Source organism: Peromyscus eremicus, chromosome 2, assembly GCF_949786415.1.
Source record: "Peromyscus eremicus chromosome 2, PerEre_H2_v1, whole genome shotgun sequence".
Classification (NCBI taxonomy): domain Eukaryota; kingdom Metazoa; phylum Chordata; class Mammalia; order Rodentia; family Cricetidae; genus Peromyscus; species Peromyscus eremicus.
The window spans coordinates 24021316-24035331 of NC_081417.1; the positions used below are offsets into that span (position 1 = coordinate 24021316).

At 36.4% G+C, this 14016-nt stretch overlaps 1 protein-coding gene across 1 annotated transcript in view; it reads right to left on the reverse strand.

Moving 5' to 3' along the window:
* The window catches only part of LOC131904483 (RNA-binding Raly-like protein), an 87125-nt gene that overhangs the window by 42450 nt on the left and 30659 nt on the right, over positions 1–14016 (reverse strand). The window contains exon 2 of the mRNA XM_059255613.1: positions 12807–12839. Coding sequence (XP_059111596.1) covers positions 12807–12839 — 33 coding nt within the window. The remainder of the gene's footprint in view (positions 1–12806; positions 12840–14016) is intronic.

Sequence of the window (14016 nt, forward strand, 5' to 3'; positions counted from 1 at the left end):
CCTTTCCCGTAATTGCTAACAATGAGCACTGTATAGATTCTGAGGTTTCAGTTATGAACCACCATTGTTTCTTGCAGGTGCTTTCCTTTGAGAACTGTTGAGATGAGGAACCAGACCCTCTTTGTAAGATCATTTAGTTTCTAGAATTAGATATCATTCTGAGGGATGAGTTCTCATTAAGACCCCAGGATTTGGTGTGTTTACTTATACTAAGGAATTTTTCATATGCTTTCTCAATTTTCCACTTGTTAACTCTTTACATTTTGGTTGTCAACCTTTAGAATTTATATGGTTAGGAATGCAAATATAATTTACAGGTGTGCAATGGTTAAATTTCCTTCCTTTACAAATGTCTACATAACACTTACATTTGTGGGTTTCCATAGTCCTGCTGAGTCCTGGGCTGTCCCCTCTGCGTCTGCTACAAAGTCACCTAACTGGCTCCTCTCCCCTTGAGTACTTGCATCCCTTTTATGTCAGCTGTCACCACCCTGCTTTTTCTTTTGTTAGTTCAGTGACTGTGTAAAAAACCTTTTGAGGATTTCTCAGAAAATGGCTATCAATCATTAGGTTTTTGAAAATAGATAATCTTTACTATTTATGGATTCTTTTTCTTGTAAATTGTAAAATTATTTATAATAAACAAATCCATACTGGCATAGCTCCCTCAATAATCACACATATGTGAAAAAGTCCCAAAGCCGCTGAATTATGTGATGTGCACAATCCTAGCACTAGTTGATAAAAGGGGACATTCTGTCTCCTGCTTTAGTTCTCTCAGCACATACTCACATCCTTAGTTGTCAAATTCATACACATGGTTGTTGTTTGTTTGTGTAGAGTTTTGTGTGCTTGGAAAGTGATCTTTGTGCCTTAAAATGGCTTAAAGAATAGTGCTCTGTGGGTCTGGACTTTTTAAGAGCAAAGGGGCTGATGTAAGAAGGAATTCCTTTCAGACATGAGTTGTGTTAGTGTGTCAGTCATGAATTCAGTACTAGGGAGTCAACAACGTGTTTCTTCAAAGAGAGAAGAACACAGCAAGGTTATATTTTAACCAGCTCACAAAAGTATTGTGAACAGACAGGCTTGCAGAAACAAGCCTCATGCCTCCCTGAGAACATGGGTGTGAAGTTGCTGATTAGGTGTTTGGGAAATAGAATATATACTTAAAGTACAGTACCACTACCGTATCTTTCTTATTTGCATGATAAATAAAAAATGTAACCTTAAAACAGGATGGTAGGTTTGAGTGTTAGGCATCTGTGTGACTTCTGGTACTTAGTAAAGTAGTTCAATATTTTCTGCTCCATTCTAGAAACTTAAACTTTTATTTATGTGATTTTTTTCCTATGAAGTTTTAATTTCTAAAAAGGTTTTCCCATTTTTCTCCATTTAGAATGCATTAAAAATGTGGATATGATATACTTTCCTACTTCTATTGTTACTAATTTTAGATTTCATTTTAAATTATCGTATTTCACTTTCATTTGATAATCCCTCCACATCCTCTGTTTCCACAGAGTTCTGACTTTCTCTGAGGATAATTCCTCCATGTTTGGAAGTATCCTCAATATTGGCTGTTTTTGTAGTTGTTGGTCATATTTCAGAGTAAGACAACAAATACCTAGTTGGGAATGCTGGTGCATGTATTTGTGCATGTGTGCAAATATGTGTTTTATATATACATATATATGTATATATATGTATATGTATGTATACATATATATGTATTTATATAGCGAGATTAAAAAATCCCTTGTTAACAACAACTCCAAAGACAATGAAGAAGAAGAATGACGAAGAGGCAAGGAGAAATGGGAGAATGGAGGGAAGACAGGACAGGACTAAAACAAATGGAGGAAGAAGACAGTCCAGCAGAGGAGGAAAAGTGGGTAAAAGGAGTCGGGGAACAGGAGAAACAGAGATAAAGATAGAGAATTAAGAGGTTGAAAGGAAGTGAACAAGAGGGAAAACACGTTGGAACACAGTCAACACTTTCCAGCTCCTTGCATGTGGTCATTTCTTTAGTCCTTTTTCATTCAGTACTTCTTATGCTTCCTTTTGACCAGCCAATTGATGCTACTGGCTGTCTCCAGAATAGAGAGTAAACTTGCCTGGCTTTGTGGCCAACAGCAGTTCTACAACTCTTTCTCGGGTCTCTTTCAGGAGTTACTAAGTAATACCTTATTGAAACAGGGGTAGCCGGGCGGTGGTGGCGCACGCCTTTAATCCCAGCACTCGGGAGGCAGAGCCAGGTGGATCTCTGTGAGTTCGAGGCCAGCCTGGGCTACCAAGTGAGTCCCAGGAAAGGCGCAAAGCTACACAGAGAAACCCTGCCTCGAAAAACCAAAAAAAAAAAAAAAAAAAAAAAAGAAACAGGAGTATAGAGCAGAGAATGAGGTCCTGAAGATCCTAATAAGAAAAGTTTGATGAAATTGGCACATGAAATGTGCAAGTAGGCAAATAGGAAAGCTTGGGAGAGGTCCCTGGGTTACCAACAGAGTCACCACACTGTCTGAAGGTGACTTGTGGTATATTCTCATAATAGAATGAACACCTTTGAGTAAAGAGTCAAGATGATAATGAGTCAGGTAGTACATGGTGTTGTATGTAAAACTACTTGAAACATAGAATACACGAGAAAGCCTGTATTACATAAATGAGGTCCAAAGCTGATGCTATACAAATAATCCTGATTGACCCTATTATGATACATAAAAACCCAATTCTTTGCAAAAAGAGTTCCATATGTACTGTGAAACGCCCTATATGCTCTAGCTGCTCCCATTCTTGGGCATGTATTTTTTACTAACAAACTGTTTAACTTCTGCTAAAACAATGCCTATGTGCAAGTTTTTTCAGCTTTGCTTCACTTAACCAATATAACTACAGGAGATTTTGGCATTAATAAGTGTTATTTATCTATCACTGCACTGATATTCTGAAATTAATATCAAGACCCTGTCAATGACATTCAATTAGAATGAAATGAAGTGCTTGTTGTGGCAAAGTTCAGATATTCCAAAACCTGTCAAAATGCCATAAATTTCTGATGGGCATGGCAGCCTGCCTATAATGCCAGCCTCAGGAGACCAGAGACAAGAGATCTGTGGATTAAGCTGGCTGGCAAGACTAGCCAAGGTGGTGAGCTCTGGATTTCACTTTATCTCAGTGAAGAAAATGAAAGAGCAGTGGAGGATGGTTTAGACATCAACCTAAACCTTTACATGCACACACACTCATGTGAGTGGACCAGCACATATATATGCCTCAAAACATGTGCATGTAAAATATATATCCACACATATAACACACACACATAAACAACAAACAAACACAAGCAGACACACACACACGGACACAAAATTGAAAAATGAAATGACACCAAAATAACCAATTCTTATTTTCAAACCCTGGTTTGTACATTGGAGATTTCGGTGTTAAATAATTATGAATACTGTCAAAAATAATATGAACTATAGAAAAGGAAAACATAGTAGATACTTATCTAAATATATCCAAGCATCATTCTTCTGTTGTTAACGTAAATGTCTACATTCTCCACTAAATTCTCCTGGAGTAAGAGCTTTTGATTCTGATCTTCACAATGTGGATGGAAAGCTCCATGTTTAGCAGGAAACAATTTCTATCTCCTAGACTGGGGTTAGCAGCCAATATTACCATCATATTATATTTTTCACACACTCAGTCCCCATCAAACAATAAACTGGTGTCCATAATGAAGCTGGATAGCTGTTCCTTCCACAAATGCCAGTAATATTATTGCATTTTCTCTTGAGCTTCGAACCCCATGATGACAGCTTAAGGAACAGTAACACAAATGGTTGCTTTGTTTTATGGAATACTCCCTTATCTGTGACTTTGCAGCCTTCCTTCAGTAGCTGGAGTGCTTAACCTGCCTCAGACCTGCTGAGACTGATATGCACAATCAAAGGCTCATGATTTACAGATTTCCTTTCAATTGCTTCCCTAGAATGGCTCACTTTTAAAGGGCCTTTCAAGATTTTTAGTATCTAAGTGAGCTATAACACGCTTCATTGTAATACTTTAGCCTGCATGATATGGTAATTTAGCCAGGATCTGGAAGAAATGTATTATCAAGTGCTTCATCTTTTACATTCTTCTCATTGATGCTAAGGGGGAATTGTATTCAAGAGTTGACCACTGGTACATTAACTCACAGGCATTCTATTCATTTCAGAGTTGAATGTGGCCTGCAGCTCCTAATGACATGTTTTGAATGAGATGTAGCAAAAATTTCATCCAAGAAAACATGAAGATTTCCGTGAATGTGTAACATTCTATTTTAATATCTACCTTAGTAGGAAACTGCCAAAATAGAGTTGATGAATGTCCTCTGCCAAGCTTCCTCTATGCATGTGTATGTCCTAAGAAGTTCTTCAAGCACAAGTGATCCCTGGCTTTGGTTAATTACTTGGCAGTCATCAGTTATCCTGGGATAGATAGCTAATTCGTTCTGAAGAATTCAGCATAAAATCTTTTTGAATCAAAAGTTATTTCTGTTCTTTGAAAATGTCATTAGCAGTATTGAAAAGGTCACATCTTGAGATTGATAAAACAAAGATCAGTCATTCTCTGTGGAATGAACAAAATATCATTTGGAAATGAGGCTTTAACATTTTCTTGATAAGTTTATAGTGAAAATGTGCAACTCATAATGCCTCAAAAAACAATCAATACCTCCCAATATGTGGTTGTTTTCCTGAATAATTAACAGGATGACTCAGACATTTAGGATGATTCAGTGAATATGGAGATCAGAAGTCGGCACAGAGAGCTTTAATTCCTGGAACTGCCAGTTCCTTTACAGAAACTGCAGGGTAGGCTCCATGTCCTACAGCTACAGATCTTTGGCTTCATGGAGTATCGTCACATCTCAGCAGCTCAGTGTTACAACAGTAAGAGCAACGACAAGCATTGTGTCTACACGAGAACCAGCAGTCATTGGCTGCCAAAAGTGAAGGGCAAACTGACTTTGTGACCCTCTTCAGTGAGTGCTATTTATTTTGCTGAGAAAGGACTTATGTAATCAGCTAGGATTGAGCTGGATATTTGGTTGTACGTGTATTCCATGCAGCTCAGAAGGCAGGAGGGAGAGTATCTTTTCAAATGAGCTTCACTAGCTTTCTTTCCTTCTACATGAATTTAATGTGGTTAAATGAGTGAAATCCTCTTTATTTCTCGCTCTTTATCTTCGTGAATGAATGTTTTCTAGAAAATATGTGAAAATGACTTCTTTTTTTCCAAAGGGATCAATTTTTCATGTATTATTTCTATATATGATATCAAAATAAATTTACTCATATACAGTATTTCTATCATTAGTAATGCAATGTTACCACCTTTTCCAGTGTGGCCCACATTTTAAAAGCCTTATGATTAGGGGATGGTGGAAAGCTCATGGGAAGAACATAGAAAGATTCTCAGCTCAATCTGTAGAAAAAAAAACAAAAATAAAGTAGCCCAGAACCAAACTAATTCACAACCCAAGAAAAAGTGCTGGAAGCAATAGGGAAACAATGAACATAAATTTGCCTACATCTTAAAGCTTTGACTATTTTAAATTTGATTCCATAACTGTACTTAGTCAATTCTCCTCAAGTGTAAGATCTTATAGATTTTACATATACTTTCTATTTTTCTATGTATGAGAATTTGCTATCTATTAATTGCGAATTGATTTACAGTTATATGGCACAAAGTGTCCTCAAGGCCTCCACAGACTTTAAAGGACTTCCCACAAGCTATACCCTTTTAAAGATATTATCTGTTAAGGATTGCTACAAATCGGAGTTTAGAGGATGAATTAGATTATTTGGCCAATGTTATTTAAATTCACATTTTTTACAGTATTTTACACATAGCATCTAATATACACTGCCTGAGTTGGTGGATTGGGTGCATTTAGTTATTGAATACCTCTTCTCTCTCTCACCAATGATGAACAACAATCTCATCTCAATTTCTGTGAGGGAGAAGTTTCCTATGGTATACAACAATACTTATTGTCAAAGTGAAACTAATATAGATTGTGACATTTGGGTTAATGTGAAACTTCATTATACGAACAAATTAGGCAGTTGAGGAAGTGTTGATAATACTGTTTTGAAATACCACTGGCTATAAAGTAGTACACTACTGTTTCCTTTACAAAAAGAACTTAAATAAATCTGTTTAATGATCCTATATATTTTCCTCTCTCCATGTAACTATATTCTTTCTTGCTATAATCTGCAATTATTTCCTTTTCCCTGGGGAGAAAATTTCACCAAAGAAATAAAAGCGATTTCACTCACAATCAGCTTCTCCATAATCCTACGATATGTTTCATTTGTAGAGACTGAGGAAGATTTTTTAGGATGACTCTACAGTGTTTTATTACTGAAGAGTAATGAGTTCCTGCAACTTAAAAATGGGTCCCAGGGCCCATGTTTTCAAGACACTACTGTCACAATATGCACACACAAGATTGATTACCCAATTTATTGGTAATATTTTATATGCCATCATAGTGCAGTTTAAATGATTTTGACAAGTACAGAAGAGTGTCATTGACAGGTGCAGAAATAAATGATGGGTTTAAGCTTTCAAATGTTTTTTACAGCATTTCACTGAGTGGCAGGTTGATAAATTAAAATTACAGTTGGAGCATCAGGCCTGAAAGCACAACTACTTTAGATGACAAAAATAGCTCTGTGGAAACTTTGTGTACTCTCTAGAGAAGTAGCCTAGAGGGCCTTGGGAAAGAATGAGACAAGTGTAGTTGCTAAAGAAATCATTAATTTTGTGGTAGTGTTGTTTGAGTGTATAAAACAACAAAAATAGATTTTTTTAGGAGAGGAAAATTGACTTTATCCCTTTATTCCTGTTTTCCTTGGAGATGTATAGAAAATTACACTCACACTATCAAAAGGCAAGCATTGAGTTGCCCATCAATGATTCCAGATGGTTATGTTTAAAGCATAAGGACAATATCTTATTAACCTTCTTTCAGTATCTATAGTGCATCCAGATCCTAGCTTAGACTGTCACCATGGCCCAATACAGGCGAACAGAGACACAAATAAACTACCACTCTGACACTTATTTATTCTAATGTTCTGAAAGAAAATGATTGCAGTAGGCACTTTTCATTGTTACATTGTTCATTTCTATGTTATATCTTTTCAAGTATTTCTAAAGTACTGTAGTTAGTTCTAAGGGGTCCTATAATGAGTCCTTTAGACAATGTCATTCTTATGCTAAAACAAAAAGGCAAGCCCAAGACCATGCACACTACAATGGGTCCATTTCATCTACTAGACAAACACTTCACTCTTTTGGTATAGTAGCTGCCAATCTTTGGTTTCTCCTGTCTATTTGTGAACCTTTCAAGCCTGCTAATAAATGCTTTGCTTAGCCCAATAACTCCTCTCTGCTGCCGCCTACCCAATGCTGTCTCCCAGGAATGCCGTTCTTAAAACAACTGTACTAAAAGCTTATCTCACCTTAAACATGAATGTAGCTTCCATTTCTGCCTTGAAAAATTTCCTAATCCTCTGCTCAATGATTTTAAGTTTACAATGCCGAAGTTAAGAAAACTTCTTGATTCTTAAATTATTAGCACACTTTTGTAATTCTACTTTTCCATTATTCTGAGCTTTGGAAAACCTGAAATCAGCAGTTTCCCGATGTCCCTACTCCTATTATAAAAAATTTAATATGATACTCTGTACTCCACATAAATCTGATATATTTGTTCTAGAATTGTCTTCATCTCTTTCTGCTACTTTCCTTGATTGTATTCCTCAGAGACCATCCACATCATGAACAGTCAATGAAAAGTTCTGTGCTGATTTCATTCTTTGTTGAACTTCTCTTCCAATTATTCACTTTCATCACTGCCCTTCTGTAATACTCAGATGCTTGGCTTGGATTTTATCACTTAGAATTTCTACAATTCAATAAAACTTTGGGAAAAACTGATAACTTCATTGATCATGTCACAAAATATTAATAGAAACTGGTGTCCATTTCCTGTTTACTGTGTGCCAAATAGTGTTCTAATCATATGAGGTAGAACTTACTGATCATAATCATATGGATTGCAGACTACCATAGGGTGAAAAACAGATTCACAGAAGAGCTAACCAGTTTTCCAACTTACCTATCGAGGAAATGCCAAGATGGCACTCAGATCAAGAAAATATATTCACAGAATCTGGACTCTTAAAATACAGAGGTAATAGTATCATGATGTATAATACTTGTAGACTAAGGCTGTCTATGAAAATTGGAATAGTATAACAATTCTTGAACCACAATAAGAATTTCAAGGTTTAACAGAGTTCTTCTAGCAGCTGAAGTATACTGAATATCTAAATTCAGTGTCCAGAATGGAAATGTTTGGGGACCATTTTGCAAGGAGCATCATTTAATGAAATACATCTACTGGCTTCTTGGGATCAGTTTTTGGTGTAGAGTGAGTTCTCCTACCCCAATACCATCTGCTGTTGAGACTTAGTAAAACAGCTCCCATGCACCTGATGGGACTCAGAGATCCAGGTATGTCTGGCTTTGATCAGCTCACTTATACAGCCTTACATAAGGTATAATATGGAAGAGATATGATATGGAAGAGAGAGATCCTCAAATTCTGATATTTCTATACTTCATGATTCTTGCAAGTTTCCCAACCAAACCTGAGAGAGATACTCTTATGATCTCTTTTGAGATATATCAGCGTAAATTTTATATTATTTAGAGCTTTAGAAATTATCATAACACAGTGAAATAAGCATGGAAAACTTTACCCATTTAGTGGTCATTCTCAAAATAAAGATACTCATGGAACAAATCAGCTGGGAGTTTAAAACACTGCCTCACAATAGAAGTCGCTTAGGAGTGTCCACTTCATTCCAAAAAAGTAAGAGGAAATAAATAAAAGGAAATTTTTCTTTCCTCTACTACATGTATTGTAAAGGAGATTCAGCATCTCTAAGTGTCAACAATCACGGTTTTGTACCTAAGGAAAAATGTATGGATTTTCTTGAAAGAACATTCTCTGCCTACAGTATGGACTTCAAACTTCACATACTGAGATGGACATTTTCCCCTTATATTTGTGTTACATTAGAAGGCTGTGGAAAGGTTTTATTATTATTATCATTATTAAGAAATTTTCTATTCACTTTACATACCAAGCACAGATTCCCCCCTCTTCCTTCTTCCCACCTCCAAGCCTTCCCCCCAACCCACCCCCCATCCTCACATTTTCCAAGTCAAGCTCTCCTATGAGGAATCAAGAGAGCCTTACACACTCAGCTGAGGCACATCCAAGCCCCTCCCTCCTGCACCAAGGCTGTGCAAGGTATCATACCCTACTCACTGGCCTCCAAAAAGCCTGCCCATGCACCAGGGACAGATCCTGATCACCCTGCCTGGGGGCCCTCCAAATAGTTCAAGCTAAACAACTGTCTCCAGTATTCAGAGGGCCTAGTCTAGTCCTAAGGGGGCTCCACAGCTATTAGTCCACAGTTCATGGGTTTCCACTAGTGTGGCTGGTCATCTCTGCACGTTTTCCCATCATGATCTCAATGTCCCCTGCCCACAGAATCCCTCCTCTCTCTCATTCATTGGATTCCGTGGAAAGGTTTTTAAAGACAAGACTATATTTAAATAAGTTCTGTCTTAGACTCTTACTGTGGACAATGATCTTGTTCTTATTGCTCTAAAAGCAAACATGACTTTTGTTTTCTCTGCTTCTTTTCCATAATCACTATTTGTTTAATGTCTTAAAGAGTGAAGTATTTGAAAGCCAAGTTTAATTAATTTTTCTGAAATTTAATATTCCAAAGATGATTAAAAAATAAGTCATTTAGCCTTGCAAAGAAAGTAAGATGAGTAATAATGTTAATTAATATGTTTTATCTAAAGTCATTACTACAGATACGTAATGTTATCAATTTGTATTATTTCTACATATTATGTGAGCATATACATATTTCTTTCTTTTATTTCTTTTGGTTTCTACATGTGACTCAAAGAAGTCATAGTGACTTAAGGAAGTTGTGGTGATACCTGACTGAGTTTTTTAGAGAAGTGGTCATATACCCTGAAGAACTGTAAGAAACGTTGACATTTGTGAACAATTCCTATGAGCCAAGAATACTGCTAAGTGCTAAGTGCTTAATTCAAAATATCTTATTTAATCTCCAGTTTGCATATGAGAACCTGATGGATGAGTGTTTAAGAAATTGCCTAAATGGCCGGGCGGTGGTGGCGCACGCCTTTAATCTCAGCACTCGGGAGGCAGAGCCAGGCGGATCTCTGTGAGTTCGAGGCCAGCCTGGGCTACCAAGTGAGTTCCAAGAAAGGCGCAAAGCTACACAGAGAAACCCTGTCTCAAAAAACCGAAAAAAAAAAAAAAGAAATTGCCTAAATGAATGCAGCTAGCAGCAACTATCAGAGACTAAGATATTGACAGATACTTTTATATATTGATAGATGATGAGCAAAAACATGCAATATTTAGAGTGGTTTTTGGCTAACATAATTCACATGAGTTTTATTGAAAGCAAAGCAAATGTATGGCGACAAATTTAACATAGCAACCCCATGTTTCAATTAATATATCAACTGTACACATGCATTTATTTGTTTGATTGTAACTATGTATTAATTAATAAATATGAGCATGTTTTTTATAGACTGCCTGGTGTCTTCTCGGTTCATGAGTACCTTGTGTTCATGAGAGCTTGTTAAACAGAGGCAGGAGAGACATACATGTATGTTTTAGGATAATATTATTTAAAATAATTATCTCATTGGAAAATGGAGATATTCATCTATACATAACTGTCAGCAGAAACCTTTTACTTTTAAGACATATGCAGAAAACAGCAACACATAGTCAGTGTCATGCCAACATTCCCACCTTCAGCATTTGCAAAATTATACTTTGTGCTTATTTTGGGTAGTTTAGTCTCCTTGCTGAAATATTGAGCACTAAACTCCTGATAAGCTTAAAACAAAGATTACTTAGGATCTGCCTTTATTCACGAGAGGTATGTAGTAAAAAAGAGGATCCATCTAAAAGTAATGAGAACAGAAAAGGCTGCAAAGAAACACTATTAAGTGAGGCATGAAGTGAAGCTATTCTAGCACTCTTGACTAGAGGGCAGAACATATGTATTCAAATGAGATTTCTTTGGGGTTAGAGATTTTTAACAATAGGGCCTGATGATCCAAGCAGGACAGAAGTACTTTATAATGATTTTTCATCATCAGACCAACTTGAGCTTTGATTTGTCATGAAATTCTCTAATATAACCATCCGTTCTTTTTTTCACCTTCCCTCACAATTATTTTGATTTTCAAGAGGTGAAAGACTCACTGAAAAGCATTGATGAGTGGAAGAGAATTGGGAACCATGTTGTTCAGTGGATAATAGAAATACTCTACAACTGTGAACAAAGTGATTTTAAAAAAAAGTTGATCTGAGTATTTCACAGTCTATCTCCATCACGTGAGTATGATCAGCGAGCATACTGGCTGCAGAGTGTAACTTTTCTCCTAATCAAATCCAATAACACGAGTTTTCTGCTTTTTAATACATCTACCACAATGCTGACCATGTGAAGTCCCTTCATAGGATATTTGTATATATGAGTAAATGGTTACTCAACACATCAGATAAGATAAAAACATGACTTATTCTTAGGTCTAGCAATCTGGGAATAGTGTATGCTTTTGCTCATCAACATTATATTATTACTGGGACGTGCAACATCTCTAAGACAATATCTCCCCAGAAACAAACATTATCTTTTTATTGATCTGACTTAGGACTTCTCAGCTCTGTTAGTTACAGAGGCTGAGGTTGTAAGGGAGGAAAAGAAAACACAGTATGTAGAGATTATGAGAGATATAGAGAAAACCTTAGAAGGGGAAGGAGAAACACTGAGTAGACCAGATTGAGAAGAAATATAACCAAATGGGTAGAAAGACTAGAAATTTTCAAAGTTAATCTGAGCCTCTCTTTCATGGATGAGATGAATACTCATCATAACTGTCTGTGATGGTTTGAAAGAAAATGGTCCCCATAGGGAATGGTATTATTAGGAGGTATAGCTTTGTTGGAATAGGTTCAACTTTGTTGGAGGAAATATGTTACTGTGAAAATGGGCTTTGAGGTCTCCTTTGCTCAAGTTGCACTCAGAGTGACACACAGTTGCCTCTGCTGCCTGCAGATTAAGATATAGAACTCTCAGCTCCTTCTCCAGCACCATGTCTGCCTGCATACACTGCCCCTGCCATGATGATAATGGACTACACCTCTGAAACTGCAAGCTAGCCTCAATTAAATATTTTTCTTTATAGGCATTGTCATGGTCGTGGTGTCTCTTCACAGCAATAGAAACCCTAAATAAGACACTTGGATGACTTTATAGGACATAGAGGGCTCCTTATGCATGAGTTGGCTGAATGTATGAGGTCACAAAACAACTTCTGTAGTGTCACAATTGAGTCCTTATGGAGTAAACAGCATTTTTTTAGGAAGTTACAGGATATGATTTTTAATATGATGCTAGGGGACTAGAAATAGCATTTATTTAGTGATATTTAAACCAAGACATTCATATTCCAATAAATCTCAGTACATTTTGGACAGAGCCTGAATGAACTCCTGACACAGACCGTGATGCCCCAGCACAGAGGCAGATTCAAAAAGCAGAAAAACAAGTTGTAATACTCATATTTAAAATACTTAGATATATACTCACCCAACAGACAGGAATGGCTCCTTTGATTCAAGCCTATAAAAATATGAAAATTTTATTTTAATATAACAATTTGTTATATATTCAAACATTGATTTTGTATGGATGTGGCAAATGTGTTTTACAGCAGTAAAATTTTATATACTTACATATGCATATTTATGTGCCTAATATATATTATATATCATATATATAATATATGATACATATGTCTAATGTACATGTGTCATATATTACACGTGCTATATATATATATACATATGTATGTGTGTATATGTATGTGCCTACCATAGCAAAGCTACATATTATTGTTCTAATTGGATTCAGGGCAGCTAAATAAACTCAAAGCCTCAGACTCATATTAAAAATCATATCCTGTAACTTCCTAAAAAAATGCTGTTTACTCCATAAGGACTCAATTGTGACACTACAGAAGTTGTTTTGTGACCTCATACATTCAGCCAACTCATGCATAAGGAGCCCTCTATGTCCTATAAAGTCATCCAAGTGTCTTATTTAGGGTTTCTATTGCTGTGAAGAGACACTGTTAAAGACAGTATCACAGTGAGAGTGAGAGTCTAATTCTTAGGTATATTCCATAGCCAGTTACTTTTGTTAATAGTGACAGTTTGATTCTAGAAGTTTTAATATATCTATCGTTAGTTGTACTGGTGGAGAAATTTATAGTGAATTTGGTGGGATATTGGCTGGGTAATTGATTTCCAGGGGATATACTCTGTACATGTGACAAGGGAGAAGAGGTACTGCACTCAGCCATTTGCTAAGAGTAATGTCATGCCACAGATTAGGATCCTTCCTCCCAATATCTAGGTGTCTCCAGTTTCTCTGAAGAGTCCGAATGTGATATCTAATATGGAAAGGCTGTTTAGTTGTGACATCTCCAGAAACCCACTTTAAAGTCCCTTGCAGTTCACGCTTCTCATCGTGAACAGGTACAGAACTGATTCCAGCTAATTTTCTGATTTCACATGACACTCCACTTACTTTATAAAAGGTCTGTTTTTAGATATTTCTGAATTAACACTCAAGGCGATTTAATGCAGGTGTGTATTTTTCTTATGGATTTCTTATATAATTATGGGCTAAATTAGGCCAATAGTGGCATGTTTTAAGTAAATACTGACATTTCATGTTTGAATGCATGAAAGCCAGAGGACAACCACTGATGTTATTCCTCAGGAGCATTCCATTT